Source organism: Rattus norvegicus, chromosome 5 (assembly GCF_021556685.1).
Source record: "Rattus norvegicus strain SHRSP/BbbUtx chromosome 5, alternate assembly SHRSP_T2T, whole genome shotgun sequence".
NCBI classification, from domain to species: domain Eukaryota; kingdom Metazoa; phylum Chordata; class Mammalia; order Rodentia; family Muridae; genus Rattus; species Rattus norvegicus.
The window spans coordinates 147,642,629-147,665,803 of record NC_141538.1 but is presented as its reverse complement, the minus strand read 5'-3'; the positions used below and the strand labels follow the sequence as shown (position 1 = coordinate 147,665,803).

The 23,175-nt window shown below is 47.7% G+C and overlaps 1 protein-coding gene across 4 annotated transcripts; it reads right to left on the bottom strand.

Moving 5' to 3' along the window:
* Positions 1-115: 115 nt before the first annotated feature.
* On the bottom strand, positions 116-23,122 carry Sync (syncoilin, intermediate filament protein). Of its 4 annotated transcripts, XR_015619889.1 has the most exons (6): positions 22,950-23,110; positions 16,251-17,400; positions 4,194-4,318; positions 3,985-4,061; positions 2,814-3,634; positions 116-1,593 (listed from the first exon to the last, which is right to left on the bottom strand). XR_015619889.1 is itself a non-coding variant. In NM_001108683.1 (5 exon segments), coding segments are annotated over 5 exon segments (1,413 nt in total). In that variant the 5' UTR covers positions 23,000-23,122; the 3' UTR covers positions 961-1,582.
* Positions 23,123-23,175: the final 53 nt, after the last annotated feature.

The window sequence follows — 23,175 nt, the reverse complement described above, 5'->3', positions numbered from 1 at the left end:
TTATTTAGTATCCATCAGACAACAGTCTCTGGCTTCTGGAAGAATTTGTTCGAATGACAGTTGTTTTCCATGATTTTGACTATCGAGATTAGAATAAACATAACAGACCTACAACCATAGATAAAAGAGAGCTTTACTCCAGTTGGGGAAATTGTGAAGACATTACTGAATAGAGTACACAAATCAGCCGTGGTAAAATGACATATTCTTGAAGTTTTCTCTAGAGAGCTCCATGGTTTCCAAGAATCTCGGAGGCAGTGTGATAGAGAACTTAAGGCATAGTTTAAATTTGAAAGACACTTGAACTGTTTTACAGAGAGCTAATATCTGACGAATGTTTTTCATTGGAACCCCTACTTTTAAAATATAGTCGGTGCCTTTATTGGCACGTGGTGATAGCTGGGAAAAGTAACTGCTTTTGCTTGGACTGACTAGCTGAGTCTCACCTCCAGAACCATTTGTGATCTTTGGGAAAGTTTGAAAAACAAAGTGTCTGGTCCAAATCTGAAGTCATTCCTAGGAGTTCTGGTTACATTAGCATGTAGTAAAAATTATCAAGCTGGGCATGGTGGTGCACACTTAATCCTAGCTCTTGTGAGGCAGGTAGATTTCCATGAGTTTGAGTCCCTCCTCTGAGTCCCAGGACAGCCAGAGCAGCAATCCATGGTGACGGTGACTCTGGAGGTTGGGGTGTGTCTTGGGTCGTGCTTGATGGTGCACACCTGTAGTCCCAGCAGTTGGGAGGTAGAAGCAAGATCAGAAGTTCAAGGTCATCCTGACCTACATAACAAGTTAGAAACCAGCCTAGACTACTTGAGGCCTGGTCTCAAAAACAAGCCTGTCGTGCCTTTAGTCCCAGCACTCCAGAGGTAGAGGCAGGCATAGCTCTGAATTCAGGGCCAACATTGTCTACAAAGTGAGTTCTAGGCCATCCAGGACTATATATAAGTGGGGTCTTGTGGTGGTTTTAATTTGACACTATTTTAAGAGTAAATTATGGGGCTGGGGATTTAGCTCAGTGGTAGAGCGCTTACCTAGGAAGCGCAAGGCCCTGGGTTCGGTCCCCAGCTCCGAAAAAAAGAACCAAAAAAAAAAAAAAAAAAGAGTAAATTACGTGAGTGTAGACTTGAAGGGGAACATCGCTTTGTGAGTGGAGTCATTTAAAACTCTTAATACCTGTAGCACAAAAGATTTTGTTGTGGATCCATGTAGCAAAAATTGGCTGACTTTGACACCAATGTTTTCCCGTAGATGTTCTTGGTTTGGATCAGCACAAAGCAATCCATAATGTTCTTGATGATACTTCAGGGTGTGGTGATCTATCCATTACTCAGGGTTCTGCCGGGAAGATAAGCCGCACTGACGTCAGTACCTGTAGCCTACAGCAGACTCCAGATACGAGCTGACTGGGAGTCTGCCTCCAGCCAGCCTGACCTCTCCAGGCAAGCCCGCCAGTGTATGTACTTTTACAGGGTACATTGCTTGCCAGGTGCTTGCTACTCTTATCTTGGGAAAGTCCATCCCTACTGATCCTTTGATAAATGCGTTCTTGTTTCTGGGTTACAGAGCCAACCATACATTTCTAAACAGTCCCTGTAAAATTGAAAGAAATACAGTTAAGTTTGTTCTTTTTACAATCTGAAATTAATTTTTATAACAATGAACATAAAGGTTTTCTTAGAGCAGCGTGGGTGGGGGATAGATTTCTACAATGTGGTTTGTTTGTGTTGGTTTCATTGTATAGCTTTGACTGGACTGTGGTTGACCGTAGAACACTTGGGCCTTTTGCTCCCAGAGATCCTCCTGCCTCTTGAGTGTTGATTAAATTCATGTGCCCCCGAACCTGCCTACAGTGTGCTTTCATGAGACCAGGAATGACATTCCACTAGCAGGGGCTCACGTTGCTCTTACTTGCAAAACTGAGTGGTGACCCTGAGGTGGAGGAGTAGACGGATGTGACGGCGCACGGCTACAGTGAATGGCAGTCAGAAGGCTAAGGCAGGAGAGCTGAACCTCACATAAGTACTAGAGTGCCTGGTCCTTGTCTTTGGGTTTTGTGATTATGATGTGAGTATACCATGTGTTCACAAAAGCCCATGGAGGCCAGAAAGGGCACTGGATCCCCTAAGACCCGAACTACACTCTGTTCGTGTAGGCGCTGGGAGCTGAACCTCAGCAGAGACCACAAGTGCTCCTAACCAGACCTTCTCCAGCCGCGTCAGTGTTGTTTCTTGAGATTTTGTGTGTGTAGAATGTATGCACGTCTTTGTCTTTGGGGGCTAGAAAAGACCTTATATTTTTATGTATGAGTGCTTTCTCCACTTTAGTGTGTGCTTAGTGCTTGAGGAAACCAGAAAGGGGTGTCCCAGAACTGGAATTAGGGGTGTTCTGGAAATCAAACTTGGGTTGTCCGAAAGAACAAGTGATCTAAACTGCTGAGCTAGCTCTAGCTACAGTCTTTCCTTTCTGAAAGGGTCTCCTTTACCCCAGGGTATCTTGGACCTCTTTAGGGCCAAGGATGGCTTGAACTCAGAGATGTTCCTGCCTCTGTCTCAGGTGCTAGGACTGCAGGCATCCACCACACCATTTATTCAGTGCTGGAGCTTAAACCTGGGGCTTAGTCTTGAAATAAATTGAGCTGCATTGCATCCTCAGCTCTGATCTCTTTATATTTGTTTTTATCCTTTTCCTGTTTAAAAAGGTATTCATCAGATCATTTCCTCATTGCAGGGTTAAAGCTCCCAAATGATCAGTATAACTATAAGAGAAAATCTAGAAGCTTATTGAAGGAATCATCTGAAGTAATTACTTACCAGTTCGTATCCGATAAAGTGTGTGGACATCTGGGTTGTGTACAGCTTTGGCTCTATTTGTTGTTTGTCTTCCTGAAGACATGCTTGCTTGACATGCTCTCCCACCTACTGAGGTGACCCATCTATGTACATGTATGCATATTATTTGGCTTTGTGATACTAGGAATTGAACTAGGACCCCATAGAAGCCAAACAAACAGCCTACCACTGAGCTATATTCCCTCAGCCCTTTAACTTTCTCTCTCTCTCTCTTTTTTTTTTTTTTTTTTTTTTTTTGGTACTTTTTTGAGTCAACATCTCAGTTTTACTGGAAGGGCTTTTGAATGTATGATACTCCGGCCTCAGCTTCCCCTTTTTTTTTTTTTTTTTTTTTAGTAATTTAACTCTCTTGTTGGCCTCTTGTCATTCTGAACTTGACAATAAGGTTGCCTTTTGATCTGTACCAAGGAAGCTTGAGTGCCAGTGTTGGGAGGAGTGTATATAGAACCTGGATTTAAATACTTTATGTGTGAGTGGATGTTTTGCTTGCATGTACCTGTGTATCACGTTTAAAGGCATTAGATTGTCTAGAACTGGAGTTACAGACTTGAGCTGCTATGTGGGTCCTGAGAGCCACTTCTGTGTCCTCAGCAAGTGTTCTAATCACTGATCCCGACCAGCCAGTAGATGGTATCTATAATTTAAAAGTTCTTAACGGGGCAGTGGTGGCTCAAGCCTTTAATCTCCACCCTCCAGAGGCAGGTGGATGTCTCAAGTGCAAGGCCAGCCTGGTCTACAAAGTGAGTTCCAGGACATCCAGGACTACAACAGAGAAACCTTGTCTGAAAAAAAGAAAGATTAAAGCTTTTCAAATCAATTACACTTGACCTTAGGTATCTGAGAGACATATCCTTACTTCCTATCCTTAAGTTAGCGCATGAAAATCTAGACATAGCACTTGGGAGGCTAAGGCCAGGAATTCTGCCTTGAATTGAAAGCCCATCCTCGGCTACATAGTGAAACTTCATTTAAGGGGGAGGGTATTAGGCACAGAGGCACATGGCTGTTAACTGCTTGGGATCCAGTAAGAGGATCCCAAGCAAGGGTAACCGTAAGACCCTCCAGAGTGAGGCATTAGTGTTGTTAGGCAAGCAGTAATGAGCAAGCAGCACTGTCCGCCCACGAGGATCACCTGGGGATTGTGCCTCGACTCCACCTGCCTGAGGAGTAGGTGCATCAGCCTGATCCAGACTCTTGGGTAGCATGGCCCTTTAAAAAAAGAGAGCTGGTTTCCATCCGTTCATGGGTTCCCCAAATGGTTTGTTTTCTTTCTAAATGAACTTCCCCCTGGACCCTCCCGCCCGCCATCCTGAAGAGACTTGCGAAGCAGAGAACACTGACTTATATGTGGAAAGCTCTTCAGCAAGGCTTGTCCTCAGCTGCTCCATCTCCTTGTTCTTCTGCTGCTGAACTTGCACCCCACTGCGTAACTGCCGCTGCCTCTCTTCCATCTCCTCCAGCTGCTCCTGCAGGGATGGCCAAGATGTGTGAGCCAGGCAGCGAGCACCTGATGTCTGCTGGTACCGCACCTGCATGCTGCACTGTGCTACTTTGTTTTCTTGATTTCTTTTCTTAAAAAGGTCTCGCTATGTATCTGGCTGGCCTGGAGCTGTGTGTAGGCCATGCTGGCCTCCAACTCTGATGTGCTCCACTCTGCCCCCTCTGTACTGGGATTAAAAACATACACCACTGTCCCCCCACTGTGTCATTGAATATAGCAGGATCGAGCACTGGCAACCTTTAAACCTAGCACTTGGGAGGTAGAGGCAAGCAGATCTCTGAGTTTGAGGCCAGCCTTGTCTACAGAGTTCTAGAACGGCCTGAGCTACACATAGAAACCCTGTCTCACAAAACTGAGGGACAACTGGGGGAGGGAGTTGACCTGAAACTACATTACCAATCATTTGGCTACTTAAATCTTTTTTTCCAATTTAAAAAAAAAAAGTTTAAAGATGTATTTAATATATATGAGTACACTGTTGCTGTCTTCAGACACACCAGAAGAGGGCATCAGATCCCATTACAGAGGGTTGTGAGCCTTCCATGGATGCTGGAATTTGAACTCGGGACCTCTGGAAGAACAGTCAGTGCTCTTAACCGCTGAGCCATCTCTAGCCAAGTTACTTAAATCTTGACACGGGTGAAAAGGCGAGTGGGGGCGATGGCTCAGCGGTTAAGAGCACTTGTTGCTCTTGCAGAGGACCGAGGTTTGATTCTTTGCACCCACATGACTCACAGCCATTGGTAACTAGCTCTAGACTCCTGAGTCCTCACCTCTCTGGGCACCAAGAATACATGGAGTGTACAAACGTGCAGGCCAGACAAAGTGAGTTCTGTTAACGAAGTGAAAAGGTATATTCAGGGTTTGGTGTTCTTGGTGCCTTATCAGTTGTTCACATTCCTCAATTCATTACTTTCTATTTTAGGAGCATGGTAAGGTACTAACTTGTGGGTTGGAAGTTTTTTCTTTTTTTGTTTTTTTTTTTTTTAAAGATTCATTCATTTATTATATATATGTACACTGTAGCTGTCTTCAGATACACCAGAAGATGGCATCAGATCTCTTTACAGATGGTTGTGAGCCACCATGTGGTTGCTGGGAATTGAACTCATGACCTCTGGAAGAGCAGTCGGGTGCTCTTAACCGCTGAGCCATCTCTCCAGCCCCGGAAGTTTTTTTTTTTAAAGGATTTATCTGCACTTTGTAAAGTATTGAGATTCTTTAAGGTTTGAAAATCATTTTACAACTAAAGCCAAAGGTAAGCCTGAATAGAGGGGGCTAGAGTTAGGGTTCAGCAGCAGAGCACATGTCTACACCCTAATGAGCCAGCACTGAAAGGAGGAAGCCATGGTGGTACCCAGGAGCCCTGCGAACGGGGAAGGTAGGTGGGTCATCCTTGGGTACATCCTTTTTGGCCAGCCTGCACTACATAAGACACTGCCTGTTTTGAAAAGGAAGTATAGGATGACAGCTCGTGTGTGGTGCTGAGGATAGATACTAGCTGAGTCTTCTGGAAATAAAGGAAGGCGGTCAGCGTGGCTGCCGTGGCTGCCAGCTGGCTTCGGTCCTTGAGGATTGGGGTGGGACAGCTGGGGTGCAGCTCACATGGCAGACTGCCTTTCTTCACAAAGCCCTGGGCTTGACCCCTAATGGTGGCATAAATTACGGGATATGCATTTTGGAGGAGGAGACAGAGTCAGGTTCCAGGCCAGCCTGAGCTGTATGTGACTTTGCCTCAAATGGTCTGAACACTGGGGACACTGGGTGTTGGTGTGTTTGGGGGAAGGGGTGTACTGTAAAAGGATGATTTCAAAAGACAGGATCAGGGTTGGGGATTTAGTTCAGTGGTAGAGCGCTTCCCTAGCCCTGACTTCAGTCCCCAGCTCCAAAAAAAAAAAAAGAAAAAAAAAAAAAAAAAGGATCAGTTTGGGGTATGTGCTATTATTAGAGAGTTTTTCTGATTTGAGGCAGCTTTGGTACTAAGGCACAGAAGTCTGTGATGCTGAACACTTGCTGAAGCTCACCTTTAACCAAAATTGTCAAAAGGTTTTGTTTTTAGTGCCCAGCCCCCTTGGGGACCACAGAGATGTGGCCTTACCACCTAAGAATGTGGCATTTGAGGGGAGGCATTAACTGCCCCGGTTTTCTTTTTTTAAAGATTTATTTATTTATTATAAGTATACTGTAGCTGTCTTCGGATCTCACAAAACAAAAACTCAAACCAACTATCAAGCCATCTCTCCAGTTAGCACCCTTTCCCCTTCTATTTTTTTTTTTTTTTCGGAGCTGGGGACCGAACCCAGTGCCTTGTGCTTGCTAGGCAAGCGCTCTACCACTGAGCTAAATCCCCAGCCCCTCCCCTTCTATTTTTAAAGATTGATTTATTAATGTATGTGAGTACACCGTTAACCTTTTCGGACACACCAGAAGACATCAGATCCTATTACAGATGTTGTGAGCCACCATGTGGTTGCTGGGAATTGAACTCAGGACCTCTGGAAGAGCAGTCAGTGCTCCTAACCACTGTGCCATCCCTCCAGCCCGCTGCCCCAGTTTTGATTAAGGTACAAAGTACATGGGTGGGGACAATGCTGCACAGTACAGGAAAACAGCATGATAATGCTTGCCCATAATCCCAGAAGTCTACTCAGTCTGCGTGTCATCCTTTGCCACAGTGAGTTAAGAGGCCAGCCTGGAGTCTATGAGACCCTATCTCAAAAGAGAAAACAAAATAAAATTTAAATTTTTTTTTTTAAAAATGGCTTGGGGCTGGAGAGATGGCTCAGTGGTTAAGAGCACTGACTACTCTTCCAGAGGTCCTGAGTTCAATTCCCAGCAACCACATGGTAGCTCACAACGGTCTGTAATGGGATCCAATGTTCTCTGGTGTGTGTGAAGAGATCTATAGTGTACTCATATACATAAAATAAATAAATCTTTTTAAAAAAAATGGCTTGACGTGATGACACCCACCTTTAATCCTAGCAGATTTCTGAGTCCAAGACTACCTTGCTCCACATAGTTCCAGAACAGAGCTATGTGGAGGATCTGTCTCAAAAAACACTTTAAAAAGTAAAGTATTCTTTGGAGAAGTTGCTTAGTCACTAAAGTTCTGGCCACATGATAAGAGAACCTCAGTTAATCCCCAGAGTCCATGGGAGAAAACACTGGTGACATGCTCACACGGGTAATTCAGAAACAGCTCTCTAGCTGGTCTAGCTGAGTCAGTCAACCATCTCCAGGCCCATAAGGACGGTCTCAAGGAGCTAGGTGGAGCCAGCATCTCTAAGGGGACCCAGGCAGGTGAATGGAAGAAGCCACCTCCTGAGTCATAGTGAATTCCTAGCTAACCAAGGATAAGTAGAACCTGTTATTAAAGAGGGCAGGAGGTGGGGGCTGGAGAGATGGCCTAGCAGATAAGAGCACTAACTACTCTTTCAGAGGTCCTGAGTTCAATTTCCAGGAATCACATGATGGCTTACAAACATCTGTAATGGGATCAGATGACTTCTGGTGTGTCTGAAGAGGTAACAGTATACTCATATACATTAATAAATCAGTCTTAAAAATAGAGGGGGAGGGCTGGAGAGATGGCTCAGCGGTTAAGAGCCCCGACTACTCTTCCAGAGGTCCTGAGTTCAATTCCCAGCAACCACATGGTGGCTCACAACCATCTGAAGTGAGATCAGATGCCCTTTCCTGGGGCAGCTGAAGACAGCTACAGTGTACTTGTATATAATAAATCTTTAAAGAGAATAGAAGGGGAAAGGGTGTTAACTGGAGTGGTGGCTTGATGTTTGGGTTGGTTTGGGTTTTTGTTTTGTGGGTTTTTGTTGTGGGTTTTTGGTTGGTTGGTTGGTTGGTTGTGAGACAGGGTTTCTCTGTACTCCTTACTGTTCTAGAACTCACTTTGGAGGCCAGGAATCCAAGAAATCTACCTGCCTTTGCCTCCTGAGTGCTGGGATTTAAGGCATGCGCCACCACATCCCTTAAACACCGAGATGGCTCAATGTTTAAAGCAGGACCCACAAGCATCTGTGCCTCCAGTTCCAAGGGATCTTACGCTGCCTTCTGGTCCCTTGGTACACAAACATACATACAGGCAAAACACCCATGCACACAGGATTTAAAAATTAAATTTAAAAAAAAAAATCACACAGTGCTCTTGCAGGGAATCCGGTTCAGTTCCCAGCCTTCACCTCAGCAAACTCATAACTGCTGGTAACTGCAGCTCCCAGGAACCCAATGACTGACATCTGTGCTTGTATGCACCAATATGCATGTATACCCACCAAGACTCACACACTTACAATTAATAAAAATAATTTTAAAAAATTCTAAGACTAAGCCAGGTACAGTGGTGCAGGCCTTTAACCCTGGCACTCAGGAGGCAGAGGCAGAAGAATTCAAGGCTGACCTGGCTAGTCTACAAAGCCAGAAATATGATAATAAACACCAGGTCTGCTTCCAAAGGAAAATGTCACCTGTTAAACAATGAAAGGGAGGGGTAGGGGATTTAGCTCAGTAGTAGAGCACTTGCCTAGCAAGCGCAAGGCCCTGGGTTTGGTTCCCAGCTCTGAAAAAAAAAAAAAAAAGGAAAAAAAAAATGAAAGGGAAAGGAGGGGGCTGGAGAGATGGCTCAGTGGTTAAGAGCACTGACTGCTCTTCCAGAGGTCCTGAGTTCAATTCCCAGCAACCACATGGTGGCTCACAACCATCTGTAATGAGATCTGATGCCCTCGTCTGCTGTGTCCGAAGACAGCTACAGAGTACTCAGATACATGAAATAAATGAAATAAATCTTTAAAAAGAAAAAAGCCCTACCCTAAGAACAGACTTGTACCACAATTAGGCTTCCAAGTCCTTTTTTTTTTTTTTTTTTTTTTTTGGTTCTTTTTTTCGGAGCTGGGGACCGCCAAGTCCTTTTTTGTAGCCCTGATTGATCTGTCTTAGGGTGTGTTTAACTGAGATCAGTGTTCATATGGTTTGTGTGTCGATTCCTGCATCCCAACAACAGAAGCTGGTAATCCTAGAGGTTAGGGCAGCAGGATCAGGAGTTCCAGACTAGCCTGAATACATAACAAATCCCTGTTTTAAAAGAATTAAGTGGACCAGGCCACAGTGATAGTGGTGGTGCACACCTTTGACCCCAGCATTCAGGAGGCAGAGGCAGGCAGATCTTTGAGTTTAAGGCCAGCCTGGTCCCTGGTCCACAGAGTGAGTTCTAGAATGACCAAGGGCACACAGAGAAACCTTGTCTACAAAAGAAAAATGTATGTATACAGAAGCAGGTAGTTCTCTGAGGGTTTGAGGTCAGCCTGATCTACATAGTTCCAGGTTAGACTATAGAGAGAGACCCTGGCTCAAAAATAAAGAGTATGTAGGTATTAGCCTGGTACTACTGCAACAGCTTTGCGAACAATAGCTAGCTCGTTCTATGCAACCCTGTGGACTGGCTATGAATCCCATTTTTTAAAAATATTTATTTGTTTATTTTATGTGTAAGTACACTATAACTGTCTTCAGGCACACCAGAAGAGGGCATCAGATCTCATTACAGATGGTTGTGAGCCACCATGTGGTTGCTGGGATTTGAACTCAGGACCTCGGGAAGAACAGTCAGTGCTCTCAACTGCTGAGCCATCTCTCCAGCCCCCATTTTTTAAAAAATAATATGAATTTATCTGTACCTCAGTGTATATATGTGCACCATGGGAATGTTAGTGACTAGGGAAGTCAGGAGAAGTCATGGGGCCCTTGGAGCTGGAGTTAACAGGAATGTTGCAGGATATTTGGTCACACTGTAAACCCTAAGATTGTGTTATATACCGGGAAAAAAAAAAACAAAAACAAAAACTGGTTTTTGGGCTGGAGAGATGGCTCAGCAGTTAAGAGCACTGTCTGCTCTTCCAGAGGTCCCGAGTTCAATTCCCAGCAACCACATGGTGGCTCACAACCGTCTGTAATGGGATCTGATGCCCTCTTCTGGTGTGTCTGAAGACAGCTACAGTGTACTCATGAATAAAATAAATAGAGCATAAAAAAAAACCCACAAAAACAAAAAAAAACTGTTTTTAGTTGTGGTGCGGCTCAGCCCTCAGCACACACCTTTAACCCTCTGACTGGAATACAGACCTGCCCTTAGTACGCACCTTTAATCCCCAACAATGAAGGCAAAAATTAGTTTGTAGGAGGAAGCACCCATGTTTGAAAGTGATGGCTATTTGAGTGGTAGAAAAAGTGACAAATCAAAGAAAGACTTAGACAGAATGAGTGAGACATAGAATCTGCCCAACTCTCATGAGGAGAGAGGAAAGGGAGGCTACTTAAGAGAGCAATGCAGAGACAGAAAAAAGAGAAGGAGGAGACAATTTTACCAGGACAATTACAGACAGATTTCAGAGAGAACAAGCTAGACACGGGTGAAGACAGAAGGAGACAGAAGGAGAAGGAGTCAGAAGATTAGAACAGATTGACAAGAGTTTGAAGCCAAGTAGAGCAATTCAGTCAGAAGCTCAGAGAAGCCAGATTGAATCAGTCAGCTTGGAGAGGAGTTTGAGCCACCGCAGTTGAGTTGAACCAGCCAGCCATAGTTCAGAAAGAACTAGGAAGGGTGAGCTTATTCAGCAGTAAGTCTCAGAGGCCGAAAACATTGTGGGCCTAGATAAGATTGTACAGAGGCTGGGAGCTCTCGGGAATAGGCCTGGGTTAGCAGATGGATGCAGTAGGCCTCCCAGAGACATTTACTACAGGCAAATAGAAACAATATTTACACAGGGAGGTGTAAACTGCCCTACATCTCTAAAGGAAATGAATGACCTCTACAAGAGCAATCTCTCCAACCCCGGAAGTCCCATTTCCTCTGCTCCTTAGCCTCTTGGTTAAAATCAGGTATGTTCCCATTTTACCTGTGAGGAAGCAGGGCCAGGATTGGCCTTGTCTCCAAGCTCACATTCCTCATTCCTCTGCTACTTTCCTTAGACAGATTCTTGTGACCTCTCTGTGAAACCCGAGAAGGCCAAACCACCAAAGTGCTTGGCACTCTGCCATTAGAGAATGTAGACATTTACACTTTCTAAATATATGTTTACAAAAAACAAAAGCATGAATATAAGGGGGTGGGGGCTTGCTGGAAAGAGGGAGGGGTTGGCAGAGGTTGGGGAACGAAGAGTAGGAAGGTTGGCTGTGATCAGAATATATCACATACAGGTATGAAATCGTCAAAAGAACTTTTTTAGCGTATTTGGAGTGGAGGGGGAGGGGTCTGTGACTTTAGTGAAAACTTGGGCAGGGAAGATGGCTCAGCAGTTTGAATACTTGGCACAGATGCATGAATGTTCATGGGGAGAAGTTTCATAACAAGCTCAAATGTGGTCACGCACAGGTCTTTGGTCCTCATACTGTGGGCAGAAAGGAATAGACCAGCTACTGGCATAGCTCCATGCTGTTAGAGACCTCTCACTGATAGAGGGTCGAGAGTGACAGAGCAGGGGACCTAATCAGCATGTACAGTTGAATGTAGTTAATGTAGTTATACACACACACACACACACACACACACACACACACACACACACACACAAATCACCGATGTAAAACCATTCCCATTACCCACTCCAGCCCTTCCTGTGTCCTCATTCCTTGCAGCTCAGTCATACTGAGCTCACTTTCTGTGCACTCAGATGAGCTGTCCGCTCTGCCTGGAATATTTAGCCTAACCAGTCAGTGAACTCATTCAAGACCCAAACGAAACACGTTGTGGAGGCAGGGAAAGAGCATGTTCTACAGCACGCAGGGTTACGTGCGCGGGCCATTGCTCTGGAGCTACAGAACGCTGGACCGACCCTTCTCTGTCTCCCCTCTCTGCACACCTTTCAAACGTTTCCTATCCTGCAAAGGTATAAAGTAAACCGAACTCTGTACAGAGCTTGCTTTTACATATTAGCGAGTTACTCCGCTGCTGAGCACATACGAGGGGCTAATTCCTCAGATGCTTCTGGGCTTAGCACATTGAAGACTATCCACTGAGTCTAAGACGTTCATATTTATCCATCTCAAATCAGGCCACCTTTTTTTTTTTCTCTTTTCTTTCTTCCTTCCCCGCCTGGAGTTCACTGTACACACCAACCTTAAATTCAGAGCTCCACCTTCCTGGATGCTTGTATTAAGGTGCACACCACCATGTCAGGCCTTTCTCTTTTTGTGTGTGCAGTGCGGGAGGTCAAACCCAGGGCCTTGTGCACGCTAAGCAAGCAGCCTAGCACTGAGCTACATCCTCAGCTCAGGAAGCTTCATTAACGTCAGTGATGTTGGATTTTATGAAAACGTTCATTCTGTCTGGCATCCCTCCCAGAATGCGAACTCTGAGAACAGCAAGACCTCATCCCTGACAATTTCCTGTCTTTTCTTGCCAGCACCTTAGCCTCAATTATACTAGACACGTAGAAACTGTGAATGGATGGATGATGAAGGTGATGGTATTGACAAACGGACTCTTAAGAGGGCAGGCGCAACCTAAGAAGCTAGACACTGCCTTGAAAAGTAACCAGGATGGGGCTGGGAATTTAGCTCAGTGGTAGAGCGCTTACCTAGCAAGCGCAAGGCCCTGGGTTCGGTCCCCAGCTCCGAAAAAAAAGAACAAAAAAAAAAAAAAAGAAAGAAAGAAAGAAAGAAAGAAAGAAAGAAAGAAAGAAAGAAAGAAAGGAAGGAAGAAAAGTAACCAGAATGAGACACGGTTCAGTCACCGGCAAACGCCACTTAGGAGCCCTTTCAGAAGAAAAGAACTTGGATAGGCATGGCGATATAGGCCTTGAGACCTCAGCACTCAGGAGGCTAAGGCAGGAGAATCAAGGGTTTAAGGCACTCTATGCTCAATATTGACAGCCTGTCTCAAAAACAGCTCACAGAGGGTTGGGTACAGGGCACACAGAGGGCTGGGTACAGGGCACACAGAGGGCTGAGTACAGGGCACACAGAGGGCTGGGTACAGGGCACACAGAGGGCTGGGTACAGGGCACACACAGGGCTGGGTACAGGGCACACACAGGGCTGGGTACAGAGCACACATAGGACTTGGTACAGGGCACACGTAGGGCTGGATGTGTGCTTTTTACAGGGCTTTTGCAGAGGTCCAGAATTCGATTGATCCCCATTAGGCAGCTCTCAACCACATCTGAGTTCAGCTTCTGTGGACCCCATGCCTCTAGCCACTGAGGACACCAGTGCTCATGTGCGCTCACCCAAATGATACACAGGATTAGAAATAAACTCTGCCAATGGAGGAGTTAGAGAAAGGACTGAAGGAGCTGAGGGGGTTTGCAACCCCATAGGAAGAACAACAACATCAACCAACCAGGACCCCCCCACCCAGAGCTCCCAGGGACTAAACCACCATACCAAGAGTACACATGGGGGAGCCCATGGCTCCAGCTGCATATGTAGCAGAGGATGGCCTTGTTGGGCATCAGTGGGAGGAGAGGCCCTTGGTCTTCTGAAGGTTTGATGCCCCAGTGTAGGGGAAAGTCAGGGCAGGGAGGTGGGAAGGAGTGGGTGGGTGGGTGACGGAGCACCCTCAAAGAAGCAAGGAGAGGGGGGATAGGATATCAGGTTTCTGGAGGGGAAACTGGGAAAGGGGATAACAGTTAAAATATAAATTAAAAAATACAAAATATGGGGCTGGGGATTTAGCTCAGTGGTAGAGCGCTTACCTAGGAAGCGCAAGGCCCTGGGTTCAGTCCCCAGCTCCGGAAAAAAAAAAATACAAAATATAAAAAAAGAAAAAAAAGAAACTGACTTGTTGGCCTGGAGAGATGGCTCAGAGGTTAAGAGACTGCTCTTCCAGAGGTCCTGAGTTCAAATCCCAGCACCCACATGGTGGCTCACAACCATCTGTAATGGGATCTGATGCCCTCTTCTGGTGTGTCTGAAGAGAGCAACAGTGTACTCACATGAATAAAATAAATACATCTTTTAAAAACAAAACAAAAAACGAAATGAACACAACCATTTTCAAGACTTCTCTTGAGGGAAGACAGACGACTCCAAGTTTACCTAAGGAAATAAATGTTTCGAAAACCAAAAATCCCAAGTTAGACCTGCTGATGTGTGATACTCCCAGGATTTGGGTGGCTGAGGCAGGAGAAGGGTGAGTTAAAGGCCTGCACACAGGAGGTAGACAGAGGTAGCCAGAGCTCCTGGTCACATGTAACTCTGAGGCCAATCTGAGCCCCTTGAGACCCTGTCTGCAAATAAAACAAAACGTGGCTGTAAAAGGCCTCACAGGGAAGTTTCCTCAGTGCGCCTAGCAACACTTACCATTTGCCTGCTGTGTCCCCTAAGCCGCATGGCAGGGACTATGGGATAAGTAACGAGAGCTCCTGCCTTTTGCACACCCAGCCTGCAGTGCCACCAGCAAATATCCATTCGCTCAGTTCTTATCTCCTACTCTGTTCTAAAACGGGGTTAGGACTGGCTCACATCTAATCAGAAATAACTCGAGTACAAGGGATATGGTGACATGCACAAAAATGGAAAATGCCAAGAGGTTCCATCCCAAACCCTGCACAGCTTCAGGGTGGAGGCCGGATCGTTGGTTCTGAGGGTCACTGTGCCCAGGAGAGCACAGAATGAGCTCCTGCGTTGGGCCACTCTAACTCTCTACTGCCAACCATGAGTCACTGCTCAGTTAAAGTCGAAAAAGGAAGCAGGGAAACACTTAGGGCTGGCCAGGCCCAACTTTGAATTCGCTGAACCTCAGTTTCATTTTTTATATATATATATATATATATATATACATATATATATATATATATATATATATTAAAAATAAGAATCCAAACCAGGTATGGTAGCCCATTTTACCCTGGAAGCATAGGCCTGTAATCCCAACTACCTGGGAGGCTGAAGCAGGAAGATCTCAAATTCAGGGCCTGCCTGAGCTACTGAGCGAGTTCAAGACCAGCCTAGACAACTTCTCAAGTTAAAAGAGGATTATGAGTAAAACTATGGGGAACTTGACCAGCCTGTGTGAAGTCCTGAGCTCAGTCCCCAGAATCCACGCATGCACGCACATGTACGTGCACACACACACACACACACACACACACACACACACACACACACACACACACAGAAAGAGTGCTATGTAAAACCACCTGTCAAATCCTAACCCGGGGGGCTGGAGAAATGGCTCAGAGGTTAAGAGCACTGACTCCTCTTCCAGAGGTCCTGAGTTCAAATCCCAGCAACCACATGGTGGCTCACAACCATCTGTAATGAGATCTGATGTCCTTTTCTGGTGTGTCTGAAGACAGCTACATATAATAAATAAATAAATCTTACAAAAAAAAAAAATCCTAACCCAGGCCTAACCAAGTGAAATCAATAAAGACCAAAGGAAAAGAATGAGATGGGGGGAGGTAGACCAGGAGGAATATGGGGGGGCGTGGTCGAGATATATTGTATGAAAGAATAATAAATAAAATTAATAATAATAATAATAATAACAGAATAAATTAATGGGCCCAAAAAACAGGTTTTTCTCTAGTACCAAATGGTAAGTAACCCCTACAAAGACATTCTGAGACCTATCTGGGTGGGTGTGGTGGTGCCTACCTTTAGTCCCAACCCTCAGGAAGAAGAAGCAGGTGGATCTGGGAATTTGAGGCCAGCCTGGTCTATAGAGTGAGTTCCAGGACAGCCAGGGCTATAACCCTGTCTCAGAAGGACAAAAGAAGGACATCAGATTTCCTTTGAGCTAAAAGATGTCACTTCTGCTGGGTGTGGTGGCACACACCTATAGTCCCAGCTGAGGCAGGAGGGACTCAAGTTTCTCAAGCCCTCCAGGCCAACCTGAACTACAATACTAAAACTGTCTCTTGCACAGCCAATGGGCCTACCCTGTACTGTAGAACCTCTTCGTCGTGTTTTTGCCTCACGAGCGTGATCTGGTCCTCCAGGTTCCTGTTCTGAAGCTGGAGCTGCCGGGCCTCTGCTTCCAGGGGTCTCAGAGCCTCCCTCATCTCCTGGATCTCCGCCTGGGTGTCCTGCAGAGCTCTGGTCCCCGCCTCTTTCCTTTCCAGGAGCCGAAGCAGTTGGGGTTCATATTCGTCCTCCAGGCCCTGACGGCTTTCCGCCATGAGATTTTCAAACTGTGTCGACAGCCGTCGGCTCTCCTGGAGAAAGTGCCCATCGCTCTGGGTCGGGGGTGCCTCTAGCTGTTGCTGCAACTGCTCCTTCTGCTTCTGATAGGCATCGCGGAGCTGGGTCAGTTCTCCAGAGAGCTGGGCGGCCCGGGTGGTCAGCGCTTCCCTGCAATCTGCAAACTGAGCCACGTCCTGCTGGTGGCACTTCAGCTGGTATTGGTAAGCCACGCATTCCTTGGTCACCTTGAACAGCTTCTGCTTCACCGTCCGGATCTCCTCCCTGAGCCCGTCCCTCTCCAGCTCGGCCTGTGCGTGCAGCTTGTAGGCAGCCAGGATGTCCTGGTGGACCTGCTGTACCTCCTGCAGGGCCGGTTCGCGGAGCAGCACCAGCTCGTGGATAAGCCGGTCCCTCTCCTCTTCCAGCTGAGATACAGCCTGTACGCACTGCTGGAAACGGCCTTCTAGCAGCTCCAGGTCCTCCACACTGAGGCTCTCCTCCGTGCCGGGAATCGGTTGAGCTGGACGGCTTTCCTCCGTGGTGGTCACCATTTCTCCCTCGCAAGCAGTTGGGCTCTCAGCTGGCGCCACAGGCTGCTCCGAGAATTGTACCTCCTCTGGTCTCACAGGTTCCTCCACAGACAGCGTCTCCTCTGGACTCACAAGCTCTTCCAGGTCCAGGGCCTCGTCTGGCTGCCTCGATTCGTCGATATACAGTGTCTGCTCTGGCTTCTCAAACTCTTCCTCATAAAGACTCTCTTCAAAGTCCCCCGATGCCCCCAGATAGAGAATGTCCTCTAGGTTCACACTCCCCTCCAAAGACAGAGTGGCCTCTGGGTTAAAGGTCTTGGCCTCCTTGGGGGATTCTGAGTCCTGAAGAGGAAAACTGGCCTCTGTGTGTGTATCCCTGCAAGAGAGATGTTGGGCTGTGAACGAGCAGCCGTGTGTCGTCACGGCCTCTACCCCACAGTTAGCGGAAGCAGGTTCTCTCACCTATCTGTGGCAGTTTGAATATGCTCGACCCTTGGGAAGCGGCACTACTAGAGGGTGCAGCCTTATTGGCGGAGGTGTGGACATGTTAGAGGAAGTGTGTATCACCGTAGGGTTGTGTTTTGAGGTCTCCTCCTGTGCTCAAGCTCTACCCAATATGGAAGAGGTGCCCCTCCTGGCTGCCTTAAAATCAAAATATGGAACTCTCATCTCCTCCAGCCCCATGTCTGCCTGGACACTGCCATGCTCCCACCTTGATGACAATGGACTGCACCTCTGAACCTGTAAGCCAGCCCCAATGAAACGTTGTCATTATAAGAGTTGCAATGGTCATGGTGTCTCTTCACAGCAGTGAAACCCTAAGACACTACTCTCCTCATCAGTCTGCCTCTTCTACACACAGTCCACTGTTTTCGTTCCCTCACCCCACAGCATCACTGGCTGGTCTCTGCCTACATCACTTCCAGGAGAGGAAGTTTACTGTCAGACATAGCTGGGTGTTCCACGGTTCTACTCACATTCAAAGGTAATTGGGACTACGGAGAGAAACTGTCCCCGAAAAACAACAAAGAAAGACAACCTTTCTTTCCTGTACGCCTATAATCCCAACACCTGGGAGGCTGAGAGACAGGGGTTAGAAATGCAAGGCCAGCCTCAGCTACTTAGTGAGTTGGAGGCCAACCTGGTTTCGTGGTGGTCACTCCCCCACCAAAAGGGGGTTCAGTGAATGGCTCAGAATGGCACTTGCCACCAAATCTGATAAACTGTGTTCAATCCCTGGCTTCCAAATGGAGATAACTGATTTCTACAAGTTGTCCCAGGAGTGCGCACACGCACACGCACACGCACACGCACACGCACACGCACCAAATAAGTGAGTACGTATTAAAGGGGCAAGGGTGGGGCTGGAGAGAGGACTTAGTACAAAGATCTAAAGAGCAATGGGTGCACCTGCCAAGGACCAGAGTTCGGTTCCCAGAAAAACCACCTGCAACTCCAGTTCAGCAGGGACAATACCCTCTTCTGGCCCCGTGCACCCCTCCCAGCATCCATGCCAAAAACAAATGTTAGAAATCAAATTTAAGTTGGTGATTTGGCTCAGTGGTAGAGCGCTTGCCTAGCAAGCGCAAGGCCCTGGGTTCGGTCCCCAGCTCCGGAAAAAAAAAAAAAAAAAAAAAAGAAGAAATCAAATTTAAAAGCAATTAAAAAAAAAACCCAAAGCAAACAAACAAACAACCCAATGGGTTGCGAAGATGGATCAGTCAGTAAAGTGCCTGCTTTCCACACAGGAGCAAGAGAACCTGAATGCTGGTCCTGGCAGCCCTGGGAAAAACCCAGATGCTGTGTAGGCAGAGACAGGAGAAGCCCAGAGACTTGGTGTAGCTGACCTGGCGAGCTCCAGACCCATGAGGGATCCTATGAAGACCCACTGAGGAAGACGTACAAAATTGACCCCTGGCCTCCACATACATGCACACATACGTGCAAACACACAAACACACACAAGTAACAGTTGAGGATATAGCTCAGTGTGCTCAGGGAACACTCAGGATGCCTTGGCTTTGACCTGTAGCACCACAGAAAACCAGCTATGGTAGTGCATGTCTCTTCCTGTAACCCCAACGCTCAAAAAGAAGTTCAAGATCATCCTTTCCAGCATAGAGAGTTCAGAATCAGCCTGGGTGCTTGCATATGTCTGTGTACACACACACACACACACACACACACACACACACACACACACACGCATATGGACTCCAAACACTAATGTTGATGAGACGCTTGCTGAATAGCTTTTCTCCCTTAGTCACTGGGGAAGGGTCTCTCAATCAAACCCAGAGCTCATCAATCTTCCCAGCCAGCTTGTCCTGGGGAGTCCCATCTCTTCCTCCTAGGGCTGAAACTACGGGTGGTCTGCCTCATCCAACCAGAATGGAGCCATCTCCCCAGCTTCGTGAGAACTATAATAGGGGGCAGCTGAGCTTCAGGTACCCCAAAAAACACCAGATGAAGATACTCAAACCTACTTCCTCTCTGGGTGGGAAATGGTTGGAGCACAATGGTGTATGCCTTTAATCCCGTGCAGAAGCAAGGGGCTCCCTGTAGTTTCTAAGCCAGTCTCATCTACATAGCAAGTTCCAGGCCAGCCAGGGCAACCTAGTGAGATTGTCCAGGTCTACTTCAAATTTATATTCCTTTTGCATTTTATTTAGTGTGTACGTGTGTGTGTTGGGAGGGGGCATGTGTGCACAGTGCAAACGTAGAGGTCAGAGTGTAGCTTGTGAGGGGCGCTTCTCTCCTTCTAATGCTTCCAAGGCTGGTTCTGGGGGTGGAGCTCAGTATCAGGCTTAACCACAGCCCACAGTGTCGGGGTCAGGTCAGTTAGCAAGAAACCTGCGCTCATAGTTCCTGCTCCATTTAGCCGCCTCCCTGCAAACTGACCTTTTACCACAGGGAGTCTCCAGGCCTGTCCAGCCTTCTCCATCCCACTGCTAGGACCCTAGTCCATGCCACACGGTCTGTTTACTCTGGTTCGTATCAGGCTTTTTGGTTGTTTGTTTTTGTTTGTATTGTTGTCTTTTTGAGACAGGGTTTCTCTGTGTAACCTTGGCTGTCCTGGAACTAACTCACTCTGTAGACCAGGCTGGCCTCAGACTCACAAACATCTGACTGCCTCTTCCTCCTGAGTTGCTGGGACTAAAGGCCTGCTCCACGATGACTTGGCTGTTACTGCCTTCTAACGGGCTTCCTTGCCTCTCTGTAGCTAAGTCTGGCCATAATTTGCTGTCTACCACACAGTTGCTCCAGGTCACAGTTGCAAAGCCTTTGTGACAGGGTCCTGCTATAAAGCCCTGGGTAGCCTGGTACTCACTATGTAGCCCAAGCTGGCCCCAGACTCGCTTTCTTAAAATATTTACTTATTTTATGTGTCTGGATGTTTTGCCTGCATGCATGTCTGTGCACCATGTGCATGTTTGCTGCACTCAGTTAAAAGTTAAAAGAAGGGGTTGGGGATTTAGCTCAGTGGTAGAGCGCTTGCCTAGGAAGCGCAAGGCCCTGGGTTCCGTCCCCAGCTCTGAAAAAAAAAGAAAAAAAAAAAAAAGGCATCAGATCCCCTGGAGCTGGAGTTGTGAATGGTTGTGAGACACCATGTGGGTGCTGGGAACCCAATCTTAGGAGCTCTGCCAGCGCTACAAGTGCTTTTTTCTTTTTTTTTTTTTCTCGAAGGGGGGGGGGGACCGAACCCAGGGCCTTGCGCTTACCACTGAGCTAAATCCCCAGCCCCCGCTACAAGTGCTCTTAACAGCTGAACCATCTCTCCAATCCCAGGCCTGGAACTTTTCACGATCCTCCTGCCTCAGCCTCCCAAGCGCTGTAATTACAGGCACAAGCCCGTCCGTCGGTGCCCGGCTCTCAGAATCTCAGAGGCGTGGCCAGTTTTTAGCCTCAGCTCACATTCCTCTTGCCATCCGCCCAGCGCCTGGCAACATGTGGTAACCCTCCTACTCCGAGCCCACCATGTCTAAAGGAGGTAGCTGAAAAATGCAACTTCCTGAATTCCAACCTGCCTGAAAACACCAATCAGAGCCACCAGAGAAGGTAAAATTCCTGGCACCAGGAAGGAGCAGCCGCTGGGGCAGCAGGGCCCACCTCTCCCGTTCTGCCAGAGTCTCCGCCATGTTCCGCCTCGGGATGACTTGACCACTATTCTAAGCGCTTACATGAATACACACTTGTAGGTTGCTCATCTCTTACGCCCAACGGCCCAAGGCAGAGGCCAGCAAGCCAAAGGGCAAAGAGAGGAAGGATCACCTGAGGTTCTGTAAGTGGAGGGAGCCCGGAGACCACAGTGCCTAGTCCTTTTAGCCTGAAAGACTCTGAAACGTCGTTTTCAGGTCTTTCTAGGGTTAGGGCTGAGACTGAGGGGCAGAACACTTGTCTCGCATGCAGGAAGTACTAGGCTCACGTCCCAGTCAGAAAAAAGATAATCTGTTGCTGGGCAGTGCAGCGCATGTCTTTAACCCCAGCACTTGGGAGGCAGAAGCAGGTGGATTTCGGTGAGTTAAAGGCCAGCCTGGTCTACATAGTGAGTTCCAAGACAGTCAGGGCTAAAACAAATTTAAAAAAAAAAAAAATCTGTTTACTTAAGAAATGTCTAAGGGGGGTTGGGGATTTAGCTCAGTGGTAGAGCGCTTGCCTAGCAAGTGCAAGGCCCTAGGTTCGGTCCCCAGCTCCGGAAAAAAAAAAGTCTAAAAATCCTCCAACTCCATCGACTTGGTACCATGTCCCCCAACAAACACCCACTGTGTCTTCATGACGTTCTGAACGCAGCTCACCTTTGGGAGTAGGGACATTAGATTATGAAGGGAGAGCACTGGGTGAGAGCAAACAGCCTGAGGACAGGGCTACTTGTGGGGACCTTGGAAGGCAACAGAAAGCCAACTGAACTCCCAGATGACTGTGCCCAAGGTTAAGTGGCACAGGTCTGTGGCATAGAACCCAAGCCTCCTGACTTCCAGGCTGCCACACCACCCTGGGTACCAGAAGTTGTCTTCAGCTGTCTTGAGAAGGCAAAGGAGCGGACTACGGGAGGCCAAGCAAGAAAGGGACAGTGCCCAGCCGGGGCCCCTGACCTCAAGGCTTCTTCCACTCTGTCTCTGTCCCAGGGGGCTTGGACAACTTCTTTACGCTGTCTGTCAGACTGTGACTTGGACGTGTCTTATTTGTCATGCAAAGAAGAATTCGTGCCCGGTCAGAGCTTACTAGTATGTGTGTAGGGAATCCAGGAGAAGTGTGTTAAGACCCAGCTTAGCTTTGTCTTCTCATGTGACAACAGGGGGGACCAGGAAGTATTCCCATAATTTGATACACTGGGAAGTCCCTGGACCACAATGTGACCCGGGGCAAAGACAGAGTGGCAGAATCCCCAGTGATAAAATTACAGTGTGGACAGCTGTTAGGTTCAGCCAGGGCCCAGTGCTAGGCCAGGAGAACAACCCCTCGCTAGGCCTCCACCCTGAGCCACACCAGGGAGAACAAGCCGGCTGAACAGACCCAACTTCAGCCTGGCAGGTGCCCAACCCTGCACCAAGTGGCTCAAATGCAGTGAATTCTCAAATGGTTTCTTTCTCCCTCGCTCCGATAACAAGCGAATGAGTAATAAGACTAAAAAAAGACAAAACTTACACTTTTGGCCAGTTAGGCCAAGTACGTTTTGACAGGTTGCTAGCCTGAAAGGATTAATCCCTCTCAGCCTGTGGAAGGAGTAACACAAACCACCCAAAAGAGGTGTCAGGTCCCCAAACCAGGGCCTCCTATCTCCCTTCCCCCGTGGCTCCGCCCCGTGCCACACCCGGGCAGGACCACTACCCACAGCCAAGGGAAAGGGGACGCGGGTCAGAAATGGGAGCCCACCCAGCACCCCATGTCCTACCGGGCGGCGACACGGGCCCTGGAGGATCCTACCTCGCGGCCCGGGCGCCGTCCCCGCCGCGCAGGGGTTCCTGGCTGGCCATGGCTGCACGACCCCGGGCTCGCCCGGAACGTTATTAATAGCCAACGCCGTCTGCGATTGTGCCGGTGCCGGCGCCCGCCGCACTGCCAGCTGCAGCGGACACCAGATCCCCGCGGCCCGGGCGGGACGCGCCCACTTGGCCGGACGATCGCCCGCGGGAGGAGGACGCGGGCCCCC